At 41.7% G+C, this 17842-nt stretch overlaps 1 protein-coding gene across 1 annotated transcript; it reads left to right on the top strand.

Annotated features, from left to right (window-relative positions):
• The first annotated feature begins 5702 nt into the window (after positions 1-5702).
• Positions 5703-17199, top strand: LOC120436338. The gene is made up of 9 exons (XM_039607210.1): positions 5703-5732; positions 13293-13556; positions 13673-13927; positions 14012-14260; positions 14397-14654; positions 15332-15634; positions 15735-16004; positions 16126-16209; positions 16356-17199. Exons 2-9 carry the CDS (start codon positions 13330-13332, stop codon positions 16420-16422), a joined length of 1713 nt encoding a protein of 570 aa, XP_039463144.1. The 5' UTR covers positions 5703-5732; positions 13293-13329; the 3' UTR covers positions 16423-17199.
• Positions 17200-17842: the final 643 nt, after the last annotated feature.

Below are 17842 nucleotides of genomic sequence, written 5' to 3'. Positions count from 1 at the left end.
TCCACTCTCTCCACTGGCGTGCCACTGATGATGAGGGTTTGTAATTCCTCGCCTGCTTTGTAGTGAAGTCCACGATCAGCTCCTTAGTCTTGCTGATGTTTAGGAGGAGGTTATTCTCCTGGCACCAGGTCTCCAGGTTCCTAATCTCCTCCAGGTAGGCCGTCTCGATGTTGTCGGAGATCAGGCCTACAACAACAGTGTCGTCAGCAAACTTGACAATGGAGGTGGTGTCTGATGTGGCTACACAGGCATAAGTGTACAGTGAGTACAGCAGGGGGCTTAAAACACAGCCCTGAGGCACTCCAGTGCTGAGTGAGATGGAGGGGGAGACTTGTTTTCCCACCCTCACTGATTGGGGTCTGTCTGTGACGAAGTTGAGGATCCACTGACACAGTGATGAGCTGAGTCCTAGATCCGTCAACTTGGTGAAAAGCTTAGAGGGAATTATTGTGTTGAATGCTGAACTGTAGTCCACGAACAGTATCCTAACATAATTCCCTCTGCCAGTGTCCAGGTGACTCAGGGATGTGTGGAGCAGATGAGATATGGCATCGTCTGTGGAACGATTAGTCCGGTAAGCAAACTGAAGTGAGTCGATGGTGGCAGGAAGTGAAGAAGTGATGTGATCTCTCATCAGTCTTTCAAAACACTTCATCACAATTGAAGTCAGTGCTACTGGACGGTAGTCATTGTGGCAAGCGGACTGTTGTTTCTTTGGAACAGGAACAATAATGGACTGTTTGAAGCACGTGGGAACCACTGCTTGGGTCAGGGAGAGGTTGAAGATCTCCGTGAACACCGGTGCTAGCTGGTCAGCACAGGCTCTCAGGACCCGGCCTGGGATTGCATCTGGTCCTGCTGCCTTCCTGGTGTTCACCCTCCTGAAGGTGTTCCTCACGGCATGCTCTGTGATGATGAATACATTGTCTTCACTGGTGCACTCCGAGCGCGCGCAGCCGTTTGTTGTTTTAATTGCTGCGGCGTCGAAGCGAGCATAAAACGTGTTCAGCTCATCAGCCAGTGAAGCATCGGCATTCATCATTGAAGAAGCTGGTCGTTTATAGTCCGTTATAGTCCGCAGTCCTTTCCACAGGTTCCTAGAGTCGCACTGTCGTAGCTGTGACTCTAGTTTTTCCCCGTAGCTCCGCTTTGCCTTTCTGACCGTGCACGTTGTAGGACGCAGCCTTGTATAGGTCCATATTACCGGAGACGAGCCCTTCATTGTAGGCAGCGGTGCGTGATCTCAGAGCGTCGCGGATGTTTTTATCCACCCACGGCTTCTGGTTGGGAAACGTTCGGATGATAGTTCTTTCTGCTGTGTCGTCCACTAGTTTCCCAATAAATCCCACAACCGCTTCCGTAAACATGTTGATGTCATCAGAGCTGCGCCGAAACATGTCCCAGTCTGCGTCATCCAGTGCGTCATCCAGTGCGTCCTGCAGCGCGGCCACTGATTGGTCTGTCCAGCGAGCGACCTCCCTCCTGATTGGTGGTTGCTGCTTTAGCCTTTGTTTGTAGGCAGGCATGAGGAAGATGGCGGCATGATCCGATTTTCCAAATGCCGGCAGGGGCTGAGCCTTGTAACAGTTCTTGAACGGGGTGTAGCAGTGGTCTAATGTCCTAGTGCCCCGGGTGGGGCAGTTGATGTGCTGGTGAAGGTTGTGGAATGTCCGTTTGAGATTCACTCTGTTAAAATCTCCCATAACAATGAGTGCGGCATCTTGGTGAAGTGTTTGTTGATGTGTGAGAGCCTCATGCAGCTCACATAAGGCAGTGTCCGAGTCCGCGTGAGGCGGAATGTAAACAGTGCAGGCAATGACCGCAGTGAATTCCCGAGGGAGATAGAAAGGGCGACATTTAACGATCAAAAGTTCCAGATTGGGCGAGCAAGAGCGTGTGAGTGGGGAGATGTTTGTGCTGTCGCACCATCTGTTGTTCACCATCAAACACACTCCACCACCTCTTTTCTTCCCCAACTCCATTGTCCTGTCCATGCGGTAAACCGAAAAGAACCCCGCCGGCTGCACGGCGTGGTCTGGTATCACTGGGTTCAGCCAAGTCTCGGTGAAGCAGAGGAGGTTGCAGTCCCGAATGTCTCTCTGGAACTTGATTCTGGCTCTGAGGTCATCAAGCTTGTTCTCGAAGGATTGAACATTGGCTAGCAGGATACTGGGCATGGGTGCGCGGTGTGCGCGAGCCCGTAGCCTGTTCCTGATGCCGGCTCGTTTCCCTCGAGGCCGTCGCTTAGGGTCGCGTCCTTTGTTCTCTCTCAGGATCTCCTTTGGCCAGGTTGGGTCCGGAGTTAAACATGGTGAAATGTTCGTGTATTGTAGACCAATAGAAACCAGAGTGTCTCTACTGTAGCGAATTTGTGTGTTTTGCATGATTCCCATGCAAGATTATGGCAGATATAGCAAAAAGTGGTGAAAAAACGCAAAAAGTGGAGAAGTTGGGGCAGAGCATCCAGCACGGCAGCCGACCTCACCGGCGCCATATTTCAACTTCTAAGATTTAAGAGTAAGAAAATGTACCACGCTTGGTGGTGTTTGCAATTCAACTTGACTGAGGTTAAATTTCTTTTTTACTATGGATTTAATTTGTTGATATTCTAAAAATCTTTTCTCTTCTGTGGAACCAGCTTCCAGTTTGGATTCGGGAGACAGACACTATCTCTACTTTCAAGATTAGGCTTAAAACTTTCCTTTTTGCTAAAGCATGTAGTTAGGGCTGGACCAGATGACCCTGAATCCTCCCTTAGTTATGCTGCAATAGACGTAGGCTTCCAGGGATTCCCATGATGCATTGAGTTTTTCCTTTCCAGTCACCTTTCTCACTCACTATGTGTTAATAGACCTCTCTGCATTGAATCATATCTGTTATTAATCTCTGGCTCTCTTCCACAGCATGTTTTTATCCTGTTTTTCTTCTCTCAATCCAACTGTTCGCAGCAGATGGCCCCGCCCCTCCCTGAGCCTGGTTCTGCCGGAGGTTTCTTCCTGTTAAAAGGGAGTTTTTCCTTCCCACTGTCGCCAAAGTGCTTGCTCATAGGGGGTCATATGATTGTTGGGTTTTTCTCTGTATCTATTATTGTGCGATCTACTGTACAATATAAAGCGCCTTGAGGCGACTTTTGTTGTGATCTGGCGCTATATAAATAAAATTGAATTGAACTGAATTGAATTAAAAGGTTCACAATTTTTATCAGATATCATGAATAAACCATAAACTATGGTAGATTATTTTCATACAGTATTGCACCTTCAGATGAATTGCAGGACTATTGCTTTGCATGGTAAACCAATGAAGCAATATGTTAATTACAGTGTTCTAAAACTCGTCACTACACACTTTATACAGTTTTCTCAGACAGGCATGAACATTTTCACACTGTTCTCTTTTGTTTAAATGCTCTTAAAGACTTATCTGACTGTTTTGTTTCACTTAATGCGCCTTATAATCCAGTGTGCCTTACGGTCCGAAAAATAATAATAAATATAATAATAAATAAAATGTTCTTCACAAGATTAAATCGACACAAGATGAGATGCTTACTGAAATCAACATTGAAAATATTTTCCGTTCTATGATTTGTAATGTAATATTTCTCTGCTATCAGTTTTATAGTGCCACATTAGTTTTATCCACATTGATCCTTCATTTCACACAAATGTTGTAAATTCACTAAAGATCAGGATTCAATGTTTTCTTCTTCTTACTGACTTCTTGTTAACACTCACTTGAGTTTTTAGTCCCGTGAACATTCAAATGAAAGAGCTGAGCTGTTTTTGAAGCTTCACTGTCTGACTTACTAAATCAATCAGTTTCCACTTTGAAACATGTGACAGTCTTCTGTCTGTGTGACAATAATGAAATGATGTTTAATAAGAATCAAACAGTAACAATAACACAGCCATGTTAAAAGAATAAAAACATGTCACATCAACTTTAAGATAAAACAGGATCAAGCGTCTGTTGCTGCACAGAGGGCTGAACAATGAAGCAGGTTCATCATAACCAGGCTTTCTTTGTGTTCGCTGGCTTGATGAAACCTAAAGCTGCAGTCAGAGATAACAGCTGTCACAATGTGGAGTCAAAACTTTGTGTTCACTCAGCTTCAGCCTCTGTCCACACTCACATAGAAGGAGGAGTTTGATTTGTTATTTGTCTCTTCTTCCACACCAAATGGACCAATCGAATGCCACCTTCATCAGTCAGAAACATGATCACATGAATGGATGATAAAGATCTATGAAGAAGTGAATGAATGCATATATGTGTTTGAGCGCTCTGTGCTGCAGTTTATTTGTAAGCTGACAGCTGCACATTAGAGCTGTGAGACTTTAACCTTCATCCATTTAAACATTAAAGGTTACTCGCTGCATTCAGGTCTGACACACAATCTGATGAAGGAGACGAGGAAACCTCTTTAGTTTGTCACCACATCAAAGTGAAGTTCATGTTATTGGTGGGATCTTCTCTGTGATAAATGGACTAAACAGCAGATTAGGCTCCACATCTGTTTCACACTGCATCAGCAGCTGAATACATGTAAACTTGTGTGACCATGTGACACACAGACTGTGCTGCTTTAACTTACAGCTGGGCTTCATTCAGTGCTGTTAGTCAGACTGATACAGATCAACAGGTTGTATATATAACACGTACTGATTCAGCAGAGACTCTACATCACACTCAGAGCAGACTGGAAATAACAGAATCAGAGAAAATGTGGCACTTACAGCTGATTTTAATCTGAAACTCTGAACATAACCTGATCTAAACCAGGCTGTGTGTTCAGCATCTGTTACCATGGTGATATAGCCAGGTACAAAGAGAGCTAGTTTGGTGAAACTAAACACTCTGACAGGAGGCTCAACATGATCCACTTTGTGTTTAAGACTCTTCTTCGGCTGCAGAAAATATTAATGTAATATAATTTTGCAAACTTTCAAAAGTGAATGAATCAAAATTTAAATTCATTAATGTCTCAGCAAATGTTAGTAAATATGTGATTTCCACGTGTATGATGTGAGCAGCAGGTGAAGCTGCTGTTGTACAAGATATGAAGTGTAGATGTTGTTGTTCCACTCTGTGTTTTTATATTGTTGATATTTAATGTTTTGCTGTCTAAAGTCAGACAGCAAATTAAATGACAGTCACATTTCAGAATCCAGTGATTTCACACACAGGATTAATGTTTGTGTTGTGAGTCAGAAAGATGAAGTCCATCAGTCGTGTTTGATTGTGCAGCTCACATCAAATCATCACTAAATATTTCCTTCTTGTTGTTCCAGTGTTGATCCTGAATGGTTAAATCCGGATGAAGCAGTCAGGTTCTTTGTGAATCTGTTCTGTGCAGCAGCAGAGAGAGAACAGCAGACAGGAGAGAAGATACTGGAGCTGTTATCATCAGTGTGCACATATCAAACATTCCCGTATAGTGACAGAGACCTGGATTATGAATATCAGTGTGATTTCCTGCTGGATCTGTACTCCCATCTGAAGGAATATGAGACTAAAACAGGCTTGAGTGTCCTTCCATCATTACAGTCAGTTTTCCAGTCAGCTCCTGCAGTCTGGTCCATAAACCTCTCAGAGAGAAAGACCTCCATCCTCCTGGAAGTGCTGAAACTCCAACCAGAGAAGAAACAAGTGGAGCTGACAGGCTGCTCACATGAAGAGAGTGAAGTACTGCTTTTACTTCAGTGTCTGCCTTATATCTCACAGCTCAGGTAAATGAAATCTTCTTCACATGATTAAATCTGTATGAAGAAATATGTAATTTTACATGATTGACTTTACATATGGATTGTTGTGATGTAAACCAGGTTAAATTAATCATAGCATAGTATATTACAGAAATATGCTGGGGGGGGAGGGGGCAACCTGTTCACAGAGATGAGGGTTGCTCCAAAGCAATCGGTATTCGAGGGATGAGTCAGGGACGCCTTATCAAAAACATTCCGAAACTGAGACAAAAAATTGTCATAGGTTATTTCAGGATTAGCACACAGCACCACCTGTGCCCATGCCAGAGCGCAATCCCGTAGAAGCTGGCCAAAATACAAGATCTTAAGCCCATCATTAGAGAAAGCATGCGGCTGCTAAGCGTGTCTTTCCCAGGATTAAAGGTGTTAACTACCTTGTCTGTAGATTTGTTAATTAAATTTCCATAACAGCAGGAAACGGTGTAATCGTTCCTTGGAATTAGTGAAATGGCCAAAGCAAAAAAAAAAAACAACAACCCAAAAACCTAATTAATTCATTGGCCCTAGCTGAGGTTAGAAACTTCCGATTTGAAAAATTACATTAACTTAAAATACACTATACTGCGTTTGAGACCCCTGCCACTTCTGGCAACATCATCTCCTTGGAGGGCCACTTTAGTGTCCAAGTAGTACAAAAAACCAAACACAAAAACACCCACTAATATTTCCTAAAATGTGGTGTTTTGGGTTTTTTTTATTTAATTCCAAAAGACAAAATTGCAAACATGAACACAATTTTTTTTTCACTGTTAACTATCTGAAGCCTTTCAGTTTCATTTGTCATACGCAAGTTAGCACAGGGTCAACATTGCAATGAAATGTATTTGACGAGCAGCAGACAGTCACTCTGCAGTATAGTACAGTATAGTGCAGTAGTTTCATTGAACTACCAAATAAACAGCTCTTTCTGGCCAGACACGTGGCAGCACTTTTGCTACAATTTTGTTTGTATTTAACAAAATAAAAATGCAGGCATAAGCGTACACATTAGTTTTCGACTGCAAGTGAAAATTGTTTTCTTTCCAAATAAATCTCTCACTGAACTAACACAGCCCTCAACATGTTTGAATTCTCTTGTTACCTCGGCCAGGTCCACGGCTCCGAACCGTGGTAAGGAGACCTCTGGCTAATACTTTGGGTTCCGTATCGGACTCGTAGCCGGGAACTAGCTTTACTGTCTGGGTCAACTTTGCTAGTGAGAGACAGAAAGAGTGAAAGGCTGCTCCAGCAGAACTTATTGTTTTGGAGGAAAACACGAACACAGTGTAAAGTCAAGTCTTAATAGCTTACTGGGCTCGTCAGGCACTCTTTTTGGCTGCAGTGGTTATTTTTATATTTACATGGTCAATGGCCTGTATTTGTATAGCGCTTTACTAGTCCCTAAGGACCCCAAAGCGCTTTACACACCCAGTCATCCACCCATTCACACACACATTCACACACTGGTGATGGCAAGCTACATTGTAGCCACAGCCGCCCTGGGGCACACTGACAGAGGCGAGGCTGCCGAACACTGGCGCCACCGGGCCCTCTGACCACCACCAGTAGGCAACGGGTGAAGTGTCTTGCCCAAGAACACAACGACCGAGACTGTCCAAGCCGGGGCTTGAACCGGCAACCTTCCGTTCCGATGCTTCCATCTCCCGTTTCTGCTCGGTAGCACCTCGTACTTTTCACTTTCCTTTTTCTCCCTCCCTCACGCTCACACACACACAGCGGGAGGGGCGGTCCCACACGTTCTCCCTGCAGCATGGACTACACCGCCCATGAGGCTACAGTCTTAAAGGGCCATGCCTGTAACATTCTGCCGTCGTATTAAATCATTTTTCGTATAATAATTTTTAAAAAATATTTCTTCACATCAATATGCGGGCCGCAAGTAGAGGTGACGTGGGCCGCAAATGGCCTGCGGGCCGCGAGTTTGAGACCCCTGCTATACTGAATCGGTATCACTCTTTTATGACACGCTGTTCTTAGAAGAAAATCCCAAATGTTTATATTTTTAAAAATTTTTTAATAAACTATAATACAAAGAACTGAGATTTCTTTTCTATATGAATCTGTTTCAGCTGCTTTCGTTTGATAAGGTAAAATATGTTAGTATATTTTTTCAGTTAAATATTTTTGTACCTCTTTCCAGTTACTGAATGCTTTTTTTCAATTTTCCTTCCAGTTTCTTTCCTTTATTTTTACTCTCAAGCCAAACTAAGTTAATGTGGGAAGAAGCAGATGGAGAACAGCAACCAGGAGAGAAGATACTGGAGCTGTTATCATCAGTGTGCAAACGTGGAACTTTCCCTTTTACTTACAGACAGATAGCTGTTGAATATCAGTGTGACTTCCTGCTGGACCTGTACTCCCACGTAAAGGACTGTGAGATTAAAACAGGCTTGAGTGTCCTTCCATCATTACAGTCAGTTTTCCAGTCAGCTCCTGCAGTCTGGTCCATAAACCTCTCAGAGAGAAAGACCTCCATCCTCCTGGAAGTGCTGAAACTCCAACCAGAGAAGAAACAAGTGGAGCTGACAGGCTGCTCACATGAAGAGAGTGAAGTGAGGAGTTTCCTGCAGTGTCTGCCTTATATCTCACAGCTCAGGTAAATGAAATGTTCTTCACATGTGTCAAATATCTGTAAGAAAACATGTGCTGTGAAATGAAGTGATGGAAATATTTGAAGCTCCATAAATTGTAAAGTGATGATTTTGTCTTGTGCTATTTGTTTGTCATCAGCATCATATTTGTGACTTTATCTACATGGATCATATTGTAAATGTATTCAGACTCTGTCATATTTCAGAGGGAAACGTGCTCAGTACACCACTGTGTTTCACTGACTTGTTCAGCTGTTTGTTGCTATGAAGTTTCATGTTTTCTATAAATCTCAGATGAAACAGGATCTAAAATAAGAAGTTCTCATCAGAAAGGTTGAATTTGATTTAGATGTGATAGATGTAGAAATGAATTGATTTCATGTTAAATCCAATAAGTTGATGTAAGTTGTGTGAAAGAAGGTGAGCATGTGACTGAGCTCATGCAGCAGAGAGGAGAGTGTTGGAGTGCACACATGTGTTTGATGGAAACTTGCATGTTTGACCTGCAGCAGAATCATGAAATGATGTGAAGAAGAAGAAGACCTCACTTTCAGTTTATTTTATCAGAACTTCCAGAAGTACAATACAGGGAAATCAAGTGAATAATCTCTTTGCTGAGCATGATGATGATGATGATGATGGTAGCAGCTCTATAGTGAGCAGCAGATGAAGATTTCAGACAGCAGAGAGTCTTCATCACTTTGTGTGTCCACCTGCAGATGTAGCAGATGTGTTAGAGCAGGATGAGTGTTTGTGTTGTAAGAGTGTAAAACAGTGTTCAGCTGCTCTGATGGAAGATGTGTTTAACATGGAGCTTCATTATGTACAGGAAGGACACGATGGAGTCCATCAGTAGTGTGTGGTTGTTTTTATGCAGCTGACATCAAATCATCACTAAATGTTTCCTTCTTATTGTTCCAGTGTTGATTTTGAGGATTCAGATGAAGAAATCAGGTTCTTTGTGAATCTGTTCTGTGCAGCAGCAGAGAGAGAACAGCAGACAGGAGAGACGATACTGGAGCTGTTATCATCAGTGTGCAGCTTTGATAAATTCCCTTTTGTTGCCATTGATGATGATGATGATTTGGAGAAATATCAGTGCTATCTCCTCCTGGATATGTGCTCTGACGTGAAGGACTATGAGACTAAAACAGGCTTGAGTGTCCTTCCATCATTGCAGTCAGTTTTCCAGTCAGCTCCTGCAGTCTGGTCCATAAACCTCTCAGAGAGAAAGACCTCCGTCCTCCTGGAAGTGCTGAAACTCCAACCAGAGAAGAAACAAGTGGAGCTGACAGGCTGCTCACATGAAGAGAGTGAAGTGAGGAGTTTCCTGCAGTGTCTGCCTTATATCTCACAGCTCAGGTAAATGAAATGTACTTTACATGATTAACTCTACATTAAATGAAGTGCTCCCTGAAACAACACTGGAAATATTTTACGTTCTATCAATTATAACTTAATTGTAACTTGTACCTTGTATGCATTTGTAATTGCTCTGTTATCAGTTTTATTTTTATTAGTTTTTATCTATGTAGGCTACTAAAGGATAGGGTAGGGGAAGTTAAGTAAAAGGAAAAATGTGCCACTAGCTAGAGTCATAGGAGGACTAAGGTGCAGAAGAATGACTGGAGTCACAGGTAAAACTGTTTTGACTTGTATTAAACGTCAATTTCATAAACAGGAATGACAATATGAAAATAGAATACAATAACAGCAATAACAGTAATACCCCAGAATCATATCTGAGCTCAGATATGTCTGTCATGCCGGCTTAATAGTCAGTGTTTAGTTAAGTGAAATCCAGAAGGTCAGATGTCTGTGATTGGTGCGATTTCGTCCGACCGCACTGTTGCAATTGTTCTTGAGGGAAGAGCAACCTGCCCTTCTGGGCCAACCTGGAATGGCTATGGTTCTTTCAAAGGGAAAAGCTCACCGTCTCCCTTGGCAAGGAAGAAATCCAGGTCTCACGATCTGAGAAAAACCAAGCCTGTAAACAACAGTGCTATCACTGATTAAAATCACATTCCATGTAAATAATGCAAGTGCTTTAACCAGAACAAGCACAAACCATTAATTCTAATTTCTAAAAATATTCTTTACAGTGCTGCTTAATCATGGAATGTAATTTATTGAATCCCAATCAGCTTATTGGTTCATCAAAGGTTCACAATTTTTATCAGATATCATGAATAAACCATAAACGATGGTAGATTATTTTCATACAGTATTGCACCTTCAGATGAATTGCAGGACTATTGCTTTGCATGGTAAACCAATGAAGCAATATGTTAATTACAGTGTTCCCTCATTTATCGCGGGAGTTACGTTCTAAAAATAACCCGCGATGGGTGAAATCCACGAAGTAGCCAACTTCATTTTTTACAATTATTATAGATGTTGTAAGGCTTTAAAACCCCTCACTACACACTTTATACAGTTTTCTCAGACAGGCATGAACATTTTCACACTTTTCTCTCTTCTTTAAAGACTCTTAAAGACTTATCTGACTGTTTTGTTTCACTTAACGCACCTGATAATCCGGTGTGCCTTACGGTCCGAAAAATACGGAAACTTCTACCTTCCTTTAGCATGTCCAGAAATCTTTTTGTGCGATGGTTAGCGTTGTCGTCTGCCTTTTGGGTGTTACCGTAGGTGCCTTTGACAGTGCAAAACGTTTTGTCAACATTATCTGCCTTCTATCTCACAGCTCAGGTTCTTCACATGATTAAATCGACACAAGATGAGATGCTTACTTACATCAACAGTGAAAATATTTTCCGTTCTATGATTTGTAATGTAATATTTCTCTGCTATCAGTTTTATAGTGCCACATTAGTTTTATCCACATTGATCCTTCATTTCACACAAATGTTGTAAATTCACTAAAGATCAGGGTTCAATGTTTTCTTCTTCTTACTGACTTCTTGTTAACACTCACTTGAGTTTTTAGTCCCGTGAACATTCAAATGAAAGAGCTGAGCTGTTTTTGAAGCTTCACTGTCTGACTTACTAAATCAATCAGTTTCCACTTTGAAACATGTGACAGTCTTCTGTCTGTGTGACAATAATGAAATGATGTTTAATAAGAATCAAACAGTAACAATAACACAGCCATGTTAAAAGAATAAAAACATGTCACATCAACTTTAAGATAAAACAGGATCAAGCGTCTGTTGCTGCACAGAGGGCTGAACAATGAAGCAGGTTCATCATAACCAGGCTTTCTTTGTGTTCGCTGGCTTGATGAAACCTAAAGCTGCAGTCAGAGATAACAGCTGTCACAATGTGGAGTCAAAACTTTGTGTTCACTCAGCTTCAGCCTCTGTCCACACTCACATAGAAGGAGGAGTTTGATTTGTTATTTGTCTCTTCTTCCACACCAAATGGACCAATCGAATGCCACCTTCATCAGTCAGAAACATGATCACATGAATGGATGATAAAGATCTATGAAGAAGTGAATGAATGAATGAATGCATATATGTGTTTGAGCGCTCTGTGCTGCAGTTTATTTGTAAGCTGACAGCTGCACATTAGAGCTGTGAGACTTTAACCTTCATCCATTTAAACATTAAAGGTTACTCGCTGCATTCAGGTCTGACACACAATCTGATGAAGGAGACGAGGAAACCTCTTTAGTTTGTCACCACATCAAAGTGAAGTTCATGTTATTGGTGGGATCTTCTCTGTGATAAATGGACTAAACAGCAGATTAGGCTCCACATCTGTTTCACACTGCATCAGCAGCTGAATACATGTAAACTTGTGTGACCATGTGACACACAGACTGTGCTGCTTTAACTTACAGCTGGGCTTCATTCAGTGCTGTTAGTCAGACTGATACAGATCAACAGGTTGTATATATAACACGTACTGATTCAGCAGAGACTCTACATCACACTCAGAGCAGACTGGAAATAACAGAATCAGAGAAAATGTGGCACTTACAGCTGATTTTAATCTGAAACTCTGAACATAACCTGATCTAAACCAGGCTGTGTGTTCAGCATCTGTTACCATGGTGATATAGCCAGGTACAAAGAGAGCTAGTTTGGTGAAACTAAACACTCTGACAGGAGGCTCAACATGATCCACTTTGTGTTTAAGACTCTTCTTCAGCAGCAGAAAATATTAATGTAATATAATTTTGCAAACTTTCAAAAGTAAATGAATCAAAATTTAAATGAATTAATGTCTCAGCAAATGTTAGTAAATATGTGATTTCCACAGGACACACATGGACAACTCTCAAAATACTCTGAAATATATGAATTAATACAACACTATATCACAGCTGTTCTCACACAGAGTATTCTACCTTTTTACAGCGCAGGAAATAATTATTTGATCCTCTGCCCAATTTATTACTTTGCTTTATATATGTCTTAATGCAGCTGACATCAAATCATCACTAAATGTTTCCTTCTTATTGTTCCAGTGTTGATAGAAAGACATCAGATGAAGACAGAACAAAGTTCTTTGTGAATCTGTTCTGTGCAGCAGCAGAGAGAGAACAGCAGACAGGAGAGAAGATACTGGAGCTGTTATCATCAGTGTGCACATACAAAAACAGACCTCTGAAAGAGAAACAGTTTGACTTCCTCATGGACCTGTACTCTTATGAGACTAAAACAGGCTTGAGTCTCCTTCCATCATTACAGTCACTTTTCCAGTCAGCTCCTGCAGTCTGGTCCATAAACCTCTCAAAGAGAAAGACCTCCATCCTCCTGGAAGTGCTGAAACTCCAACCAGAGAAGAAACAAGTGGAGCTGAGAGAATGGCCAGAAGAAGAAGAAGAAAGTGTACTGAGGAGTTTCCTGCAGTGTCTGCCTTATATCTCACAGCTCAGGTAAATAAGACAGATTTTAATTAATATTTTCATTTGCAGAATGTTTCCAGCATGTTCTCTGATTTCATCTTCACTGTGTTTCAGCTGTGATCCAGACTTCTTCCAGAGTGTGTGTACATCCATGTCTGTAAGATCCAGAGAGGAGGCCCAGCAGCTGGAGTCTCTGCTGCAGCTCCTGGGGTTCCAGCTGCTGTTAACAGGAGAGTTACACAGGAAAAGCTGCTGGTCTGTGGGGAGAGTTCTCAAACTGTGTGGCTCTAAAGTGGATCTCATCCTCACACCCAGCAAGATGTCTGCCAGAGGAGCCGCTCTCCTCTTTAGACACGCAACACAACTACACAGTCTGAGGCAGGAAGTGAAATCATGACTCTCTTGTTCTTCTAACACCATTTATCTGCTGTCCGCTTTGAATCTTTAGTTCTTGGTGTTCATCATTTCTGCTCTTTTGTCTCTCTGATCTTCAGGCTTTCCATCGACATGTCCTTGCTCCTGTTTCAGTGGGTAAGAAGAGGCAGAGTGGTCTGTCCGCTGGCTGTTGAAGAGCTTTCTCTTCTGCCTAAGAAAGCCCGACCATCACAGAGAGTAATGTTGAGGGCTGTCAGTAGTTTGGCTTCCCTGCTGAGATACTGGACAGTCGGACGGTTAGACCTGACTGAGACCTGCATCCCTGCTCAGGGTCTCATTACACTGCTGCTCCATGATGGTCCTCTAACAGTCAAGTAAATGTCTTTCCTGAACATCACAGGCCAAATAAAATGTAGATTTTTACTTTAAAGCTTATTTTATATTTATGATCTCTGCAGACTGAGTGAAGAGAGCTTCCAGCAGGTTCTGTGTCTCCTCCATGAAATCCAGGACAAGGACTTGACGTTGTCCTTCTTGAGTAAGGTTGGTGGAGACCTGACCTCCTGCTGTCTGAACTGGGAGCTTCTTCACTATCTGCTGCAGCAGTCGTCAGCTCAGACCATCACTGTGAACCTGAGGAAGAACCTCTTCTTACAGGAGGAAACCACACGTCTGCTTCCCTTTCTGGACAGGATTGTGTTTAAAAGGTGCTGAATGTAGTTTGATCTTTTACCAAACACAGTTTCTGCTGTTTAATCAGGAGGATCTGAAATGCTGTCTCATCTTTAATCAGCAGTTTATGGATCCTTTAAACAAAGTTGGAAATAAACTGTTTGTTTTCAGGCCCAGTCCCAGCTTTGTGCTGAGCTCCATCAGAGAGCTCTACAGAGCTCATGACAGTCACGCTGTACCCAGTTTACTGAGGTCATTTGGTCATGTGATCAACCTGAGCTGCAGAGAGCTGGACTCAGTGGACTGTGCTGCTCTGATCTTCATCCTCAAACACGGAGACGGAGTCAAACTGAACCTCCTGTGGACCTCCATACCAGCAGAGGGAGTAGAGTCCATCCTCTTCATGCTGGACAAAGTTTCTCATCTCAGGTCAGATATTAGAGCTCGTTTCTCTGTGCTGCACCTGTGTGAGTGCTGAACAACACACTGGACTTTATTCAGTCGCTGTCATGGAGGACTGATTTCTTTACCTAATTTATTTTTTACTTTCTTAAAATAAATTGTATCATTATAACATACTTACAGTGCACTGTTTTATAAACTAACATTTGACTTTTACTGCGTGGAAAAGATTTTCTGAACAGCTGAACAAGAAACTAGAAGGAAACTTTTAAAGTCTTTAAAATAAATAAAACATGTTAACTACAGATAATAAAAGTTACACAGTAAAACTTTACTGTATCCACAAATTGATCGTTAATTAATTTTGCCTTCAAATAATAATGAATGATATTTACTAATCATTAGTCATTTTATAATTAGAAATATTACATGAATCTGTTGTTGGCTACTTTTATCAGTTGCTCAAACTATAAGCTGAAGGCTTATTGGCAAAACTGGGCTCAGTGTGACTTTGTCACTAGTTTAATAACATGAGAGTGCATAAATCCAACATCTAATTACAATAATGTATTTACTGCTAGTTCATAGATGCTGTTCTCAAAATCCTTTAGTTTCAAAGATTTTAACACATTTTATTGAAGCTAGCAGTTTGTTCACAGCATCTATAATTTTAGTTTTTCTGTCTCCATGTGTTTTCCTTGCAGTGTTGACAGGAATCAGCTGCTGAGGTTCATCCACTGCTGTGCTGCCTGTGACGTCCAGCAGGAGGCAGCGTCAGGCCTGCTGAGGACTCTGCAGCACAGCTTGGATCTGTCCTGCTCCTCCTGTGTGGAGCTACCAGAGGAGGATCAGCCTGAGCCTCTGAGTCTGACTGCTGATGACTGCAGGGCCGTCTCCACCATCATGACACACAGCAGCCGGGACACACAGCTCGACCTGCGAGACTGTGAGGTGGAGGACAGCGTGCTGGACCTGCTGTTTCCTGTCCTCCACAGGGTCCGCCTGAGGTGGGAAAGACCACAGAAGAGTCTAAACCAGAGAGAAGCTCGTTCACACTGTTGTTGATGCATCCTGACAGTTTCTCTTTGCTCTGTTTGTCCTGTTTAGAGTCAGTAAAACTGTCCTCCTCCAGCTGCTGTCTCTGGTTCCTGTGAACAGTGAGAGGGACACAGTGAGGCGGGCGGTGTCCCTGTGTAGAGCCCTGGGTGGAGAGCTGGATCTCAGTCACAGCACGCTGGATCAGAGGGCCTGTGGGGCTTTGGTCCAGATGCTGGACTCGTGTGAAGGGCTGACAGAGCTGGACCTCAGTCACTGTCAGCTCACTGACCAGCTGCTGCTCCCTCTCATCACACGTCTGCACAAAGTCCAAGTCCTGGAGTGAGTGTCACACACTGATCCTTCTCTGGGAGGCACCAATAACCATCAGCTGGTTCACACATACTACAATAATATAATGTGCAGCGATCACTTAGAGCCACTTGTTGTGTTTGTGTTACAGTCTGAGTCACAATCAGATCACTGATGCTTCGACTGATGTGTTACTGCAGCTGCTCTCCATCAACCCCTCCATCGACTGTGTGCGGTGAGCCAACATGAATCAGTCTCCATCAGTGAAGGAGTTTCTCCTCAGACTCTCAGAGGAATCATTCACAGTCTGAGCTCACATGGATTCATGTTGTTCTGAGTGAATGAGTGACGTCTGCTCTCTCTGCTTTGGTCTCTTTCTAGACTCTACAGCAACAACATCGTGCACAGAGCAGCCTTCAAGGAACACAAGCAGTTTGAGATCTGGTGAAGCACTCGTCACCATCATCATCATCATCATCGTCATCATCATCAGGGACCTGTGGTTTTATGGTCTAGAATGTTTTATTTTGCTTTATTGTATTTCTTTATTATGTCATTATTAAAAATAGTATTTCTATAGAGACGAGCGCATCTCAGACTGTTTCTGAAAGTTCTGCAGATTTTTGTTTTATGGAGCTCTGATTGAAGCTATGCAACAGTCATCCTAATGTTTACACATCAGATTTATTTATCGTGATTAAATTATTTTCAAATAGTGAAAAAATAAAGTGATGCTGTAATAGTTACTTTAAAGTTGTGAGTCAACTTTGTTAATTTTTGGTATTTTTGCAATAACTGCACTGATTTTGTACTTCATGTGTGAGTCTAAACATAAAGATGTTGTAATGATTTTCACAGTAGTCATGCAATAACATTGCAGTCAGGTGGCATGACAATAAAGATACCAGTGAGGGTCATTTCTTTATTTTAAATGAACTAATGCCAGAAATAAAGGTGTGATGTAAAACATGGTGCATATTTGGATTGTATGAAATACATGTGAAAATCAAATCAGTTTACAGACATCATTTTTAATCATGTAAATGTACAAAATCTGATCTTGTCTGAAAAGACTTTATAAAAATGTAAAACTTTCTTTAAAAATGGTGCACTAAAATTTCACATGACTCTTACATTTTTTGATATAGGAATCATAATTATATAACAACAATGAGAGTGGTTTTATTATCACATACATATTAAGAGACAGTATGTCATCACACAACACTGAGCAGGTTTAGTGAGATTAATATTGTTTAGCACTCAGGATACAGAGTGTCTGTTAACATTAAGATTTTAACACGCCTCAAATCATCATCTGTAGTTCAGTCTATGCACACACATTTGTTGTTTGCAAAACTTGTGTATATGATTTTAAAATTGACAATTTATATTTGCATTCAAAGTTATGAAATATGATTCAATAAACATGTTTGTGGTTGTTACAGTAAAAAATATAACTATTTCTACTCGGATTTTATGTTTTTTGTTTGATTTTAGATCTCTGATGAGATTCGTCAGTAACACATCCACAGAGGTGGACTCTGTAGGGTCAGTGAGGTTTTTAGTTTTGTGAAAGTCCAGAGAAGGTCGACACTCATCCAGACCATCAAAGATGAACATAACCTGGAAGTCTTCAAACCTGCAGATTCCTGCTTCTTTAGTTTCAGTAAAGAAGTGATGAACGAGTTCCACCAAGCTCATCTTTTCCTCTTTCAACATATTCAGCTCCCTGAAACTGAATGGAAAAATGAACTTGATGTCCTGGTTGGTTTTGTCTTCAGCCCAGTCCAGAGTGAACTTCTGTGTTAACACTGTTTTCCCAATGCCAGCCACTCCCTTTGTCAACATTGTTCTTATTGGTTCAT

Source organism: Oreochromis aureus, linkage group 23 (assembly GCF_013358895.1).
Source record: "Oreochromis aureus strain Israel breed Guangdong linkage group 23, ZZ_aureus, whole genome shotgun sequence".
In the NCBI taxonomy this organism is placed as follows: domain Eukaryota; kingdom Metazoa; phylum Chordata; class Actinopteri; order Cichliformes; family Cichlidae; genus Oreochromis; species Oreochromis aureus.
Note: the sequence above shows the minus strand (reverse complement) of the source record. Positions and strands in the feature narration are given on the sequence as shown.